Source organism: Nilaparvata lugens, chromosome 8 (genome assembly GCF_014356525.2).
Source record: "Nilaparvata lugens isolate BPH chromosome 8, ASM1435652v1, whole genome shotgun sequence".
NCBI lineage: Eukaryota > Metazoa > Arthropoda > Insecta > Hemiptera > Delphacidae > Nilaparvata > Nilaparvata lugens.
Window position 1 is genome coordinate 48,965,698 of NC_052511.1, and position 16,649 is coordinate 48,982,346.

Consider the following 16,649-nt stretch of genomic DNA (forward strand, 5'->3'; position numbering starts at 1 on the left):
TTGTAATGTATGACACATGTATCACAAATGTAAAGGTGCGTACAGATTCACGCGCCGCGAACATGAGCAATTCACTTTTAATCAGCTGATGCCAAGCTTTTTATATCTATATCTTATACCGTTTCCGTAAAAATACAGATATAGTCAGCTGATTAAAAGTGAATTGCTCATGTACGCGACGCGTATATCTGTACGCAACTTAAGATGCGTGTATTACAAATATGTAAAACACAATAAATTATGTCAATGTTGATATCTCACATTCCTAAGACCTGTGTTGGAGGCGTGCAAGTCTGTATCATAGAGAAAATATAGCAAAAGAAGATATCCCATGGTATATACAGAGTGTTCTGAGAAAAGGTGCCCATACATCAGGGCGTGATTCCTCTCATCAAAAGAAGAGAAAAAAGTTCTAATTAACATAGGTTCGAAAATGCTTAGTTACCAAGTTATACAGAATGGAAGATTTCAGTTCCCCTGCCGAAACGAAGCCCTACGGGTATTTGTTGGCTGCTAATTAAGATGTACAATTTAGCGTACTTTATGTAAAATGAACTAGAAAATAGGATAAAACCGTTCCCAGACCTGTTGCTACAGTAATTTTAAAGATATGTGACGAAATATGCGAAACTTGGTCCCGAAATACAAGTTTCTTCAAGGTTTGAAGTAGATTTACTATGTTGAATGTACAATAAACACAAAATATTTTCCTACAGAACTTGTAGAAAATTTAATTTCTAAGAGAAAAATGTAGAATAAGTCTATAGTAGACAAACGCAACCTTAAAATAATAATCCCTAATTACATACAAAACGCATGGAAAATAGTCAAAATCTGTTAAGCTCTCTATTTTTCATGCGTTTTGTATGTAATTAATGATTATATTTCAAGGTTGCGTTTGTCTATTATAGATGTATTCTAAATCTTTCTCTTCGAAATTAAATTGTCTACAAGTCCTGTAAAAACATATTGTGTTTATTGTACGTTTAACATAGTAAATCTGCTTCAAACTTAAAGGAACTTGTTTATCGGGACCAAGTTTCGCATACTTCGTCACATATCTTTAAAATTACTGTAGCTACAGGTCTGGAAACGGTTTTATCCTATTTTTTAGTTCATTTTACATATAGTTCACTAAATTGTACATCTTAATTAACAGCCAACAAATACACGTAGGGCTTTCTCTACTCTATCAAGCCCAGCGTAATCCATAGTTTCAGTGGATTTTTCTTATGTTTAATTTTTTTCATATTTAGAAATATGTAAATAATTTGTAAGCGTATTAACAAACCTCTCAACCATAGAATCAACAGAATCATCATTGTTCAGAAATTCCCATTTTTCGTGCAGTAGGTATGATTCAAGTTTATTAAAATCAATCATAGTAATTATATTTGTCTGTGTGACAGGAGTGTGAGGCAATTCACTGTTTAGATTTATATGAAGAGTGGTAGCAAAGTGATCAGTGATATTTAATTTAAAGACATTAGCTATTTTTGGTTCGATAGAATGTGTAGAATTTCCTGAAGAATATATGATCAATTAAAGACTGACTATTATCCACCTTTCTAGTCGGAATGTTAATTAAAGAATTATAACCATTTCCATTGATAACATTCAGATACTGGAATGTACAGCAGGGGCACAGACATTTAAACGAAATCTTCCACCCTGTATAACTTGGTAAACAAGCATTTTCGGACCTATGTTAAATAGAATTTGTTTTCAGAACACTCTGTATAGGGCGTTTATGTTCCAACTTTCAATGTTGTGTCAAGCTTATAGTCCTAGTAGTTCTTTTGTGTGAAGCTATGTGACGCTGATAGTCTCTCATACTGTGCCGTTCTCACACTCTCACCCCAACAACACAGTAATAATAGTCTATTATTAGTCGACAGTAATCGGCTTGAAAATTGGAACATGAACTACCTATATCATGGGATCTCTTTTTATGCTATCTTCTCTCTATGGTCTGTATACAGGTTAGAATAAACAATGATATCATCAAATCTGACAGACTTATCACAAGCTGATACACGTATCCTCAATTTTGACACACGTATCTCACGACTTGATACACGTATCTCACGATTTGATACACGTATCCTCAATTTTGACACAAGTATCCTATATTTTGATACACGTATCCTCAATTTTGACACACGTATCTCACGACTTGATACACGTATCTCACGATTTGATACACATATCCTCAATTTTGACACACGTATCCTATATTTTGATACACGTATCCTCAATTTTTACACAAGTATCCTATATTTTGATACACGTATCCTCAATTTTGCAATAATTGAGGAAAACGTGTGAGATACACACGTATCTCACGACTTGATACACGTATCCTCAATTTTGACACAAGTATCCTATATTTTGATACACGTATCCTCAATTTTGACATAAGTATCTCACGCCTTAATACACGTATCCTCAATTTTGACACGCGTATCTCACGCCTTGACACACGTATCAAAACCTTCAAAAACTCATATCCAACGTCATTTTAGTACAAAGTAACCATTTTCAGTACAAAATGAACCATTCTCATTACAAAACTAACCATGCCTAGTACAAAATGGTCTGATTCTTGTAGAGATGAATGGACTGATAGCCGTTGGCCGTGGGTCCTGAGGGGAAAATGATGCCATTGGGTCCCGCCTTGGCCAATCCGTGCTGACCTGCTACCACCAATTCGATCTCCTGGAAATTGGCCAATCGCTGCACGTCTTTGTCCTTCCTGATCATTGTGTCTGGCAGTTTACGGATACGGATCACCTGTCAATCACATATTTAAACAATTATTATTTATCCAACATCTTTATTCATTATTGATTGATAAAATAAGTATATACAGAGTGTCGTCCCACCAAGGTTGTAATAGCCTTTGACCATAGATTCTATTCGACATTTCTGACAAAAAAGGTTCAGTAAACTTTTTTCAAATCGACCTTAGTTTTCGAGATATATTGATTTTTCAATATTTTCAGAATATGCCTACTTCCGGTCATTAAATACTCGATAGCTCGAAAACTACTGGTCGAATCTCAATTTCAAGGGTATTGTTGGAAAGAGAAAAACATTTTAAACAAGATAAATGTGATTTTATTTGTTTGGTAGATATTTTGTAGTTTTTTATTAGGGCTTAAACTTAAAAAAAGGTATTCTTCAAATTTCAAACTGTTTTTCTCGATTTTTCTCCGGGTAACTATAGTGGTTTCAAAAACTTCTCCATTTCATAAGCTTTCGAACGAGTATAAATTCAAAAAGGTAAGTTCCATGATAAAGTGTTCAAAACTGCTAATATCTGAGATAAACACCTTCGAAATGAGGAAATTCACAAACAACATGCATCAAGTGATCTTGTTAGAAATGTTTTTCTCTTTCCAACAATACCCTTGAAATTAAAATTCGACTAGTAGTTTTGGAGTTATTGAGTATTTAATGACTGGAAGTAGGCATATTCAGAAAATATTGAAAAATCGATATATCTCGAAAACTAAGGTCGATGTGAAAAAAGTTTACTGAACCTTATTTGTCAGAAATGTCGAGTAGAGTCTATGGTCAACGGCTGTTACAACCTTGGTGGGACACCCTGTATATATGCATATGCATTCATAGGCCAAAGTTAGAAAAAAACACAATTTTAAACCTAATATGTTAAATACTAATAGAATCTAGTAAGTTCTGGAGCCACTGATATGTCTCTTGTCCAACATCATGAACTTCTGTCAGCCCTCCATGATAGGAGTGTTGTGGACACTCAGATATTACTTATTATACAATAAGTACATCATCAAAATGATAGGGAGAAAAAAAAGGCAACCTTGTGCTATTCCTCTCCAAAATTTAGATAAGGTTACACATAGTCCGAAATAGGTCAAGTCTTGTAGTTGTTCACTTCACAAAATGTTCAGTCCTTAATACAACGTAGATTTTTAAATTTAGTTGCTTCAAAGCCAAACATAGAAGAAATATTTCACATTATTATCACTAAAATAGGAAATATTCACATATTGAATAAATAATTTTGCAGGACCAAAAAACAAACTTAACATTCATTATTTATCTACAAAATAATATCTATATCCTATACTATTAAACAAGCAATTTCTGTTTATATGTTTGTGTTTTACCGGATCTCGAAAACAGCTCTAACGATTCTCACGAAATTCAGAACATAGTAGGTTTATAATATAAAAATTTGATTGCACTAGGTCTCATTCCTGGGAAAACTCGTTGAAGGACATTAAAGGGATAATTATCATCCATCCTTGGAAAAACAGCTGATAATAATTATTTAGTCGTCTGTTAATGATAGAAGTGAGTGAGCGAGTTCATGTGTGTGGGACTGTGTCAAAATTATGACTCAGCTGTTGAACTTTTGTAATCATTCAATCAGGTACTTAGTGCCGGTTGCAAAAAAGCCGGGTTATTTTTAATCCTGATCAATTCCAGTAGAACGATCTTTTTGAAAAGGTCTTCTCTGATTTGGTTTACGTGAAATTATTCAGGATTAAAATTTAACCGGCTTTTGTGCAACCGGACCTTTGTGAGGGAAATTTTTGCATTCCTGTGGGAATTAATCTCAATTCACTGTGATTACATAGAACATTTCTGTATGAACTATGAATATTATTATAATTTCTTCTTTCGTAATAAATTTTTAATGCTTTTGTACTCCAGAGCGAAGCTCGGTCCCCGATATTTATAGCTTGATCCCAATGTGAAATACAGTCAAGTAAAAAACTATCATCTGCAGCCTATGTTATTCGAAGACTATATAGTAATACTAGTAATATATCGGGGAGAGAAACAGCATTCATGGCGTAACATGCTCAGTTCGCCTCTCATCTGAGATACGGCATTTTGGCATGGGGCTCAGCATCACAGACACACCTGGATAGGATACTTATAATCCAAAAGTTTTGTGTTTTGTTTCGGTTTTGTATATGTTTGGACTTTTTAACATCAAAATGAACTCTATTTCGAAGTGAGAAAGTGTAAATTCAAAGTATTGTGCTCACTATATAACCTTAGTGTCCGGTTTCCCATTAGGGAACTTTGGACTATATACGGCGAGGTGGAACTACCCTTGAGTCTCCCCACCATTCAAAGCCATACGCTAATAATAATAATAATAATAATAATAATAATAATATAATAATAATAATAATAATAATAATAATCATAATCCAAAAGAAGGCCCTGAGAACAATACTGGGAGTTAACAAGTTGGAACAATGTAAGCCGCTCTTTAAAGAATATGATCTACTGACTGTATTCTCACTGTATATTCTTGAGACCACGATCCTGGCAAGAAAGAAAACCTCATTAAGGGGTGACAAGCATCGACACAATGATAAGGAATACAAACTATACTGATCTCCCCAAGCACCACCTCGAAAAGTTCAAGGAGTCCCCTATAGGTGCGTACAGACTGTCGCTCTGCTCCGCAACCGAACGTCACTCCAGCAGAGCGATTGATGATCGACCGGCGAGCAACAGTGATTCGACCGGGGAACGCGAGAAGATCTAACATCTTCCGTAACGTTCATGATGGGTGCGTGGGCGGAGCGACTGTGGTTCGATGGTGGTACGAGGGCGGTACGAGGGAGGAGCGTGCTCGGTGCGGGTTGGAAGCGCGAATATGTGTACGCAGCTTAATAGCTCGGCCTTACAACAGAGTGAGGACCGGGTATGTGGAAGAACATACATTCAGACATCTCACAGGACGGACAACTGACTATAGTGAGGTCCACGTTATAATGGCAGTGGAGAAAGATAGCAGAACAACGTTCCCGATCCTCTGTCTCGTCAATGCCTTCCACAGACGGTAGCTGATACAGGTTTATTGATGTAATATTAACGATTCATTCTCGTTTAAATAATCAATTCTATTTTATTAAGCAAGAAGGTATATTTTTCAATAAATTCGTAATGAATTTACATAATAAGGATGAAATATTTTGTTAATAAATTATTAATTCTACATTGAAACACGAATTTAATAGTACCAAGGATGAACACTACATTTGGGCAAAGAAACTACATATATTTGTGGATTTAAGTGGAATTTTTAATATTTTTTGTGATTGTGAAGGAAGATTTTGGTTTTGATTTGTATCTTGAAATTAATTAATGTGATAAATCCAAAATTATTGTAGTACATACATTTTTTGGACTCAAAATAGTGTGTTAATTAAGTTATTATTTACATAACCTCTAGACCGTGTATTCCAAATTAAGGTTAAAAGCAGTTTTGGGCGAATGTCTGTTGTTTTTACCTGCATTGTATCTATTGTATATGAATAAATGAAATATTTGGGACCAAAATTTTACAATTCAATACCAAGTTACATTAGGGAAGAATTCAATAGACACAGGTTCAAGAAAAGTTTATTTTCCCGGTTAGTTGATATTGGAGTAGAAAATTGTGAAAATTTAGTTAGACTGTAGATATTGAAACTATTTATTCCCCATTCTTTTCCTTCACTAGTTTTTCATTTTTCTTAAAATTTACTTTCTTATAATTATCCTTAATAGAACATCTACTAATTTCATAATTTTGTTTGTATTATAAATTTTTACTACTTTCATTATAAAAAACTTTAATCACATATCAGTGAATGAAGTTTGTAAATAGTAATTATAACACGCAACAAGCAATCAATAACTTATATCATAGCCACCTCTAATACAATGCCCTGGCCTACGATAATGCAACGTCGCAGTGTAGGCCTAGAATCTAATACATGATTGGTGAAAATAATCTTTTTCACCAATCATGTATTAGATTCTAGGCCTACACTGCGACGTTGCAATATCGTAGGCCAGGGCATTGTATTAGAGGTGGCTATACTTATATCCCAACACAATCATATCATTTATAGTGGGGTGTGTATTTATTCATTGAATTATCTTTGCCTATTAGGAAATTATTCAATGCATAAAACTTCATTGTTTCAATTGTATTAATTGTTATAGTATTCTAATTTGTAATGTAATTGTTTTTGATGAATAAATTTTATTTGATTGTTAAAAGACGATCTGGCAACAGAGCAAAGCGAGAAAGAGATAGCGATATCGGCTTTGTTGAATGATAGACAAGGATAGCGATACCATTGCTAAGCTAATCAAACAGTGTCATTATAACGTGGGCCTCACTATAGTTTTATAATAATAAATTTAGGAATACTGACAGTTTGAAGTGAGTAGCTAACCTGTGACGTGGTAATGCCGAGTTCCTCACAGCAGACCCTGAGCAGTGTGTAGTAGGTGAGCTCGTTCTGTGGGAGTTCCACCTCCATGAAGTCTGGGTCACCACTGTTGGCCACCCGCACCTTCAGTACCAGTTCTGAAAATTAATTCAACAAAAAATTGAATTTCTAAAAAAATATTCAACATCACAGTTCTGAAAATGAACTGAAGAGATTCTAAAGCTTCGTTCACATCAAAGTTATGAACAAAATGTTAATAACTTAATCCTTATAGATTCCATTAGATTGAACGGAACTTGACAAACACATAAGTTCATCATTTGTATGATAAGTATGTTCAATCCAATAGAATCTATGAGGATTAAGTTATTAACATTTTGTTTTGGTGTAAACGAGCTTAACAAGATCAGTGTATACTCTAACCTTCAGTTCGTTCTTGTTCTGAAGAGCGAGAATTATACAGTTCTGAAAATGAATTTAAAAAAAATGAAGTTTTGAGACAAGCATTAAACAGATAATTTCTACAATATCACAATATTTATAACTCAATAAAACAAAATAAAATCTTATAGCATCCTTTATTTTTAAAAAACTTTAAAATAGTTGAACAACTAGTTTCGGTGATATATTACACCAACTTCAGGTTATAAAATAACCTACATAAATAAAATATTTTATAACCTGAAGATGGTGTAATATATCACCGAAACTAGTTGTTCAACTATTTTAAAGTTTTTTAAAAATAAAGGATGCTATAAGATTTTATTAATTTAAAAGTGGCCCATGTCAATAAGTGTTTTATTTATAACTCTAATCTCTATAAATATAATTTCTTTACATCATTTCATTATAATTTCTACAATATCACAGATAAGTTTTACAATATTATAGTCCTAAAGATAGATTGAAGAGATCATGACAGTATCAGTGTATACCATACAGTGAGAGACACATAAAACTTCAGTATAGATTCTAAGGCTGTGAGTCTCGAGATATCTACTCTGACTACTGTTTGCAAGGCCATTTCTTTTAGATACATTTGAAAGTGGACTTACTTACAATTTTTGCTCATATTTTTTCTCTCTTTTTCCTACCTTCTTCTCCAACACTTACCGTTTCTTCTCCTCTTCACCAGTCATTCCTTACTTTTATACCCTCTACCTGCCTATTACATGGGGAACCATAGCTGGCTAGGTATTTTTCCTCCTTTCTTTCTTTTCAGCACAACCCACCATGAAGCCTGTTTTTGAATTATATTAAAAATTTATTTCTGATTGTGATTTGTATTCTTTTATGTATATTGTGTTGAATTTAATAACATTATTAATTGATTGATTGATGAATTCCTCATAAGTAATATCGATGCTTTCCATTCGTCCAATGCTGACGGTTTAAAGTGAATTTTACTATAGAAGAAACCAATCAGTACAAAACATTTATCATTATATTTATGCTGGGTTACAGAGGCCAAGATTTATCTTGGAGTCCCATTTCCTATCATTATTATTTCATCGCATTCTACTGAATTGACTGAGCATAACTCCAACGGTGTACTACATGTCAAAAGGCTTTCCATTCATGGGGGAAAAAGGTTCTCGTTCAACCAAGTGTAGCTCTCATCATAATATGAAATCAATAAATACTGTCAAACCCCTATCAGACGTCATTCAACTCAATGAGAACCTGAGAAAATCTCATAGCACTCTCTCAATGAATACAGACATGCATCCACCAAGTCATCCTTCAGGGCAACAATGAACTTACCGAGACTGATAATATTCTTCAGTTCATCTGTCAGGCCATTGAAAACTGAAAACTCTCAGTCCCGAATGTGGACTCCTCTCCAGTGCGCCGGATTTGTGCGGCACAATGCTGAGTAATGGTGTGGTCACACTTAATGCGTTTATGTACAGAGTGGCGCACTATATGATCCAACATTTAGTGTTGTCATAGAAAGTTTATTGTGAAAACAATAGAAAAATGATATATAAATTGTCTACTGTATACCTGGAGATTAGTTTGTGACCATTGTCATGTTCAATGTGGTCATTTTCTTGTATGAGAACTGCTTCAACACGAACGCCTATGTTACTGGTGACTCGGCGACACATATCCTCGGTTATCACGATACATGCCTCAATGATTAGCACTCGCAGATCCATCAGTGTGTTAGGATGTTTAGCGAAGATCTTCTCCTTCAGAAATCTTCAAAGAAAATAGTCGCACGGATTCAAATCAGGACTGTTTGGGGGCCAGAACGATTCGGAAATCGGTTTGAAATGACCTTTTGCGAATCGTTTAGCGTGTGGGCATAACTGGCCCCCAAACAGTCTTGATTTAAATCATTGCAACTATTTCTTTGAGGATTTCTGAAGGAGAAGATCATCTCTAAACATCCCAACACACTGTTGGATCTGCGAGTGCTAATCATTGATGTATGTAACGAGATAACCGAGGATATGTGTCGCCGAGTCACCAATAACATAGGCGTTCGTGTTGAAGCAGTTATCAGACAAGAAGCTGGCCACATTACAAATGTAATGGCCAGAGACTATCTCCAGGTATTCAGTAGACAAGTTATATCTCATTTTTCTGTATTACTTTCACAATGAACTTTCTATGACAGAACTAGTATCATATCGTGCGCCATCTGTACAAGTGCATGCATGGTTATGCATGACCAAGCATGCAGATGAGAAACTAAATAAATAAATATGATTTTATTGCCGTTAAATTCTTAGAACAATAGGCAAAGTCAAATCTGGAAAGATTAATAGGTACACTTCACTGAAAGCGTGCAGTTGCTGATTGCGTTCAGTGTGAGCATGCAAATCAAAACGAGCTTAAATTACACTTTTCAAGTTTTGTTTTTCGGCTCATGCATGATTCGACGTGCACTTGCATATATACACATTCAATGTGATCAAACCTTAAAGCTCAGCTGACACTTACGCGACACAGGTCGAGAAGAGACTCGACTCTAGTCGAGAGCATGTGTTTCCAAATGGTGACACTCAGACCAGTCGATTCTAGTCTCCGCGACTGTAACTATTTGAAAATACATGCTCTCGAATAGAGTCGAGCTTTAAGGCTCAGCTGACACTTACGCGACACAGGTCGAGAAGAGACTCGACTCTAGTCGAGAGCATGTGTTTCCAAATGGTGACACTCAGACCAGTCGATTCTAGTCTCCGCGACTGTAACTATTTGAAAATACATGCTCTCGAATAGAGTCGAGCTTTAAGGCTCAACTCACACTTACGCGACTCAGGTCGAGAAGAGACTGCGACCCTAGTCTCTTCTCAACGCAGCATGTGTTTTCAAAAGGCGACACTCAGACCATTCAACCGACCTCTCGACCTCACGACTGTGAGACTGAGTCGAGCGTCGACACGACATGTTGGTCGAGCCTCGACTTGAGTTGATTGATTGCCTTTATTAGGGCGGAGTTATGACTCCTGGTCCTCTCTACCACACAACCCTTTACAATGAAAAAAAATTACATATATAGATTACACAATAGATTCCATACTATGGAGAAACAATAGCGTAATTAGATATCCCATGGTATAATGAGTTTATGTCGCAACTTTTACTGTTATCTCAAGCCGATTACTGTCGATTTTTACTGTTTTGGCCGGGTGAGAGTGTATGAACGGCACAATATGAGAGACTACCAGCTTCACACAGCTTCAAGGGAAAGAACTACGTGGACTATCGGCTTGAGATAACAGTAAGAGTTACGACATAAACTCCCTATACCATGGGATATCTACTTACGCTATCGTTTCTCTATGGTAGTACTGTGCATTTTTAATGAAAGTGAGGTTATGATTCATGGAAATGTTGTTTTATCATTTAAGATAAGACAATATATTCATAATTATTATTATACAATTTGTTACATGCGAAATAGTGACAAATGGATGTTATATTTTTAATAAAGTAAGGTTAGAAATTGACTAGCATGGAACTGAAGTAGTGACAATGAGCCAAAAAGTCGTATGGTCCTTAAACCAGTTATAGAATAGACACGCTGGGAAGTCTAGCCTCTGAAGCCAACATCTACTGCCAAATCCACCCATCTTGACGTCACAACAGTGACGTCACGCATCGTATGGAAAACTTTCAGATTGTGTCTATTTCAGATTCATGGTGTTTTAGGTTATTTCTAGCTACGGGCAAAAACGATATCGGTTAAGTTATAATGTGTTTAGTGATATCGGCTTCAAAGTTATAATGTGTTTTGAAAATAATAAGGTACGGTAGCCTACAAAACTAATTTATTGTCATGCTGCAATGAGTTCACTTACATCATAACCAAGGATAATATACTACAGTTACAACTTACAATATTTATGTGTATACATTTCAATTTACGCATGAAAAGATATTCCACTTTTTTCCTAAAAATCTCAGTGCAATTATATGCTGCGCAGGAGATTACCATTTTCATAAATAATAATTACATGAATAAATAACAATCTGCTATGGAAAACAAGCTATGTTTAACAACAATGTAAGTTAAACACCACAAACACTTACACAACAAACTCAAAAAAGTGTTCTATAATTTATACGATGCATGACGTCACTGTTGTGACGTCAAGATGGGTGGATTTGGCAGTAGATGTTGGCTTCATCGACTTTCAGTATGAATATACAATGGGCCGTGTCTATTCTATAACTGGTCCAAGGTATGGTCGAGAGACTGGAGTATCCCCTCGACTAGAGTCGAACGATTTGAGTCGAGGTAGTGTGAGTTGAGCCTAAGGCCGCACCCTCAACCGCAGAGTATAAACGGGACCTTAAGGGTGTGATCAAATTGGATGCGTGTATGTACAAGTACACGTATGAGCCGAGAAATAACCTTAATTAAGATAACCTCATTTGGACTTTTAATGTTACCTAAATTTGGGAGAGAAATAGTACAATATATTCTTAGTTTTTCTCTCCCGATCTGTGCTTCATTCTAAAAAAGAATAAATAAAGAAATAAAATCTGGAAATAGCCATTAAAACTAGTTGTGACTTGTCTGTAGCTGCTCACACTGGACACCACAAGCAAGTGCACGCGTTCAGTGTGAGTGTTCCTATTGCTTTTTCCAGATTTTCCTTCTCATCTGCGAGCTTGTGCATGCACGCATGCACTTACATCCACTGTGATCATACCCTTATGCCGCATCCACACTCTGGACCAATGTGTACAAATGACGACGAATGCCAGAGTGTGGATGGGTGGTTTGCCAGCGCTCACCTTCATCGGCCTTCGAAGACCAATGAGGCCAAGCTTACCAGCTGGGCTAACGTGTGGACTAGGCATAAAACACTCACCGTCACTAGATCCATTGGCAACCGCCGAATGCTGCGCATGCGTGATCTGGTTCTGCGCCGCCGTTTCCATGGCAACCGGCGCGCTGCCGCCATGATGTCGACGGCGGCCATTTGTTTTTGAAAGCAGCGGCGGGTTTTTCAAATAGCTCGGCGTGATTGGCAGACTGGAGCTACTGGCTTCTTGTTGCGAAACGGTCATTGAAGACTGATCGGCACCCAACAGTTGACGGACCTGTTGGATCAAATTTTATTCAATTAGCTTACATTATTCATTGGATATGAAGTTACAATATTGGAATGAAAAAACAGGCGCTAACCCAATTATTACATGACATTACGTACATTACAAATTCCATTAACATTTGAGAAAGAGTTGATCATCAACAGAGGAGTTGGACAAGGATGCTCACTTTCACCTACGCTATTTAATATAATATATATTGACGAGCTGATGAGCGATTGGCGTCAAAGAATAGACTCAGGTGTTAAAATTGGGCAGGGAGTCTTCCTCAACTCTCTCATGTTTGCGGACGATACCGTGATAGTTCAGGAAAGTGCGGATAAGCTACAGATGTTAATTCATGAGCTGCAAGCTGTAAGTACAGATTTCAATATGATTATCTCAGCTCAGCTATTTTTATTTTAAGTTTTTGTAATGTAGTGTATATGAAAATTTTTATATTTTTCACATTTGTAAAGTTTGTTTAATGATTTTGGCAATAAATATTTCTTTCTTTCTTTCTTTCAGAAATCGAAAGTAATGACATTTCGGGGCAAATGGCCCTTGGGTTCCAAAATAGTTCTGAATAATATATAATAATGGAACAGGTGAGCAACTTTAAATATCTCGGCTTTGATGTATCCTATGACAGAGAATGTGATATACCTCAGAAAATAGCAAAGATTAACTCAATTTGTGGAGTCATTCACCGAACATTAAAGGGTAAGGCCAGAAAGAGACAGATTAAGTTCTATAGTCTATAGGACAATGGCCATCCCTTTAATGACATACGGTAGTGAGGTATGGACAAAGACCAAGAATGATGACTCACTAATTCAGGCATCAGAGATGAGGTTTCTGCGCAGCATTCAAGGATACTCGAGACGAGACCACATAAGTAATGAAACAATACGAAGTGAGTACAATGTGCAACCACTATCAGAAATCATTAAAAAATACAGATTGAAGTGGACAAATCACCTGCGCCGTATGCCACCAACTCGTCTTCCACTACAAGCTTGGAAGTTGCAGTTGGATGGGAAAAGGGACGTCGGAAGACCGAGGAAGCGGTGGACACCGGAACAGGCTTTACAAGCCTGGTCCATGATGGATGATGATTTGATATTACAGGTAATTGAATCAATTCCTAGGGGTTGCTCTGGATCAGCATCATTCTTGGGATTGCTATACAGATCAGCTCTGTGGGAGGACTGCATCTGGAGTCTTTGCACTCCGACAAATAAGAAGATTGAATGATACCAAACTGACAATGGCAGTCTACCACTCACTCATAATGTCACACATCCGCTAGGCCATTATTGTGTGGGTGGGTCCTGCCCAGAATTTGGAGTGGGTGTTTAACCTCCAAAAAAAAGTGTTAGAGCAATCAAAGGTATTATGCCTTTTAGCTAAGAGGTTAGGTTTTGTATCTTTGATTTTTGTTCTTTATTTATTTTTCCTCGCTAAAGTTAAATTATAATTTGTAATTCTCTAGTGGTTTGTTATTGGTTTTATATTTAGTAGGAGGGGTGACCGCTTGAGCCAACTCCTCTGAATTCCATTCATGAGTTTTGAAATCGCTTCCTGGTGGTTCGGAGTCCACCTAAAACTGTAGGTTCATTCATCTCTCATTATCATCCGCCTCATTACCCACGCACAAGCCTCAGGCTCATGAGGACTTGACTTGAGGCCTCAAGAAATTGAAATTTAATGTCAAGTTTTTCGGAGGGCATCACCTTAGAAAAAAGTTAGATGCTGCTGTCTCATAGCTGATTTTTGTACCAAGCCTTAGGCTAATGACAAGACATGCATGACGAGCATCTGTGTACACACATGTTCAATACACTTGTCCAGTCGTTGATGGCCCCCGTTACTGCGCTTGAGGTGCCAGGATCACAACTATTTACGAGGTTTTAACTATATTTTTTTATATCAGGACAAAGATCTCAGTTGTTAAATTTTCAAGTTTGGAAACAATTTGAAATATGAAGAAAAAATTCCGATTATTTTGAAATAATTTACCTCAGGACGAGTAGCAAGAGAAAGAGGACACTCTCCTTTTTCAGTAAGGATATCCATGTCAGCGCCATGTTCCAAAAGTAGAGCCACTATGTCTTTATGTCCTCTTTTGGCAGCCCAGTGTAGAGCAGTCCTGAAACATTAAAACATCCATTTATAAATGCATAAATCCTTAGTTTTCATCATTCAGTAGTTTTCTAGAAATGGAGCTACTAGATCATATAAATATAAATGACACACTTTTTATTCTATTTACAAAAACTAACCAAACATAAGCAGCTAAAGGTTGCTTTTCTTGAAGCTGGAGTTGCACACAACAGTAGAAATATTATTTCTACGGGTTCTAATTGGACTATTTCTAGTGTAAGTGCACGTCCAGTGCAAACATACCTGTCATAAAATTTTTGGTTGGGATCGATTTAGTATGTTATTTTGAGCACAAAATCACAAAAATTAAACGGCGGTCACAATTGTTAGTCTATTAAAATAAACTAAGTTCAAAGTAGCACAATTTTACATGCATTTAACCTATGAGTAGCAGCCATTTTGATTATTGAAATAATCAAATTAGGCTATGATATACCTAATCTGAGTTTTCCTAACCCAAAGCTTTTCCTAACCTAAGCTTTTCTAACCTAAAGCTTTTCCTAACCTTAGCTACTTATAGATTAAATGCATGTAAAGTTGTGCTACTTTGAACTTAGTTTATTTTAAAAACAATAGTGACCGCCGTTTAATTTTTGTGATTTTGTGCTCAAAATAACATACTAAATCGATCCCAACCAAAAATTTTATGACAGGTATGTTGGCACTGGACGTGCACTTTAGCCCTATTTCTATTCAGCTCAGCCAAAAAAGTGTAAATAATCTTGTTTGAATTTATGAGAATAATATTTTTACTAATTCGCACTGTTGTGTGCGAATTCAGCTTCGACTAAGTAAGGTTAGATACGTTACCGGTTGCAATGTGACAATTAACAAGCTTTTACAGTATCATGTAAAGCTTATCTAGGCTACTCCAAGTTTTGATACAACTTTCAAAATATTAAAATAAGAATAATCTCATAAATAATCAACATACCATCCATTGATGTCATGCTTTGCATTTGGTTCGATTCCTTTAGAAAGCAATTCTTCAACAGTGTCGATATCACCAATACAAGCAGCTTCTCTAAGATTTTCCTCCAGTAATTTGATTCTATCCATTACATAAAATCAGGAATACTTTTTAAACAGAATTGAAGATGTTTGAAGTTTAATAAATTACAGACGACAGACAAGCAACAAATCTGGAACTTGAATACAAAATCATCTGGTCTGGAATCTGAATCAAAAGCAGCTGGAACTAAACTGAGAAATGCAATGCCTTCTAGAAGTCGATCGTCTTTATCATAAAGCTAGTTTTTGCTGGCGCGGTAAATATTTGAATGACCAATAATTAAGTATAATATGAATTTCAGTCACGGTTTAGAGAAAATTGTATTTATGTTGTTTCTCTTTTCTTTAATTCAGTACAGTAACTTTCGATATTTATTAAAAAGTAATAAATTTTCAGAAAGTCAAAAATGTAGGCCCACCAGATTATTTAGAAAGAAATCTTGATTGAAAAAACATTGAGCTTGAGAAGATTGAAAAAATATGAAAAAGACGAGATTTAAATCGACTAGATTCTAATTTAGACTATTACTCTTTTTTTAAATAACTGCTGTATATACTTACCCTGTGTGAATAATGATAACAACCAATAATAGAGTTATGTTTTTGAGAAAGAATGAAATAAATAATATGCTGTGATTTGATACGGTACCGTACTTGATTAGTACATGAGATAACTATTTGTTG

The 16,649-nt window shown here is 35.9% G+C and overlaps 1 protein-coding gene across 1 annotated transcript; it reads right to left on the minus strand.

Moving 5' to 3' along the window:
- Positions 1-824: 824 nt before the first annotated feature.
- On the minus strand, positions 825-16,159 carry LOC120352775 (ankyrin repeat domain-containing protein 40-like). The gene is made up of 5 exons (XM_039434994.1): positions 15,889-16,159; positions 14,811-14,940; positions 12,569-12,800; positions 7,239-7,372; positions 825-2,793 (listed from the first exon to the last, which is right to left on the minus strand). Exons 1-5 carry the CDS (start codon positions 16,011-16,013, stop codon positions 2,584-2,586), a joined length of 831 nt encoding a protein of 276 aa, XP_039290928.1. The 5' UTR covers positions 16,014-16,159; the 3' UTR covers positions 825-2,583.
- Positions 16,160-16,649: the final 490 nt, after the last annotated feature.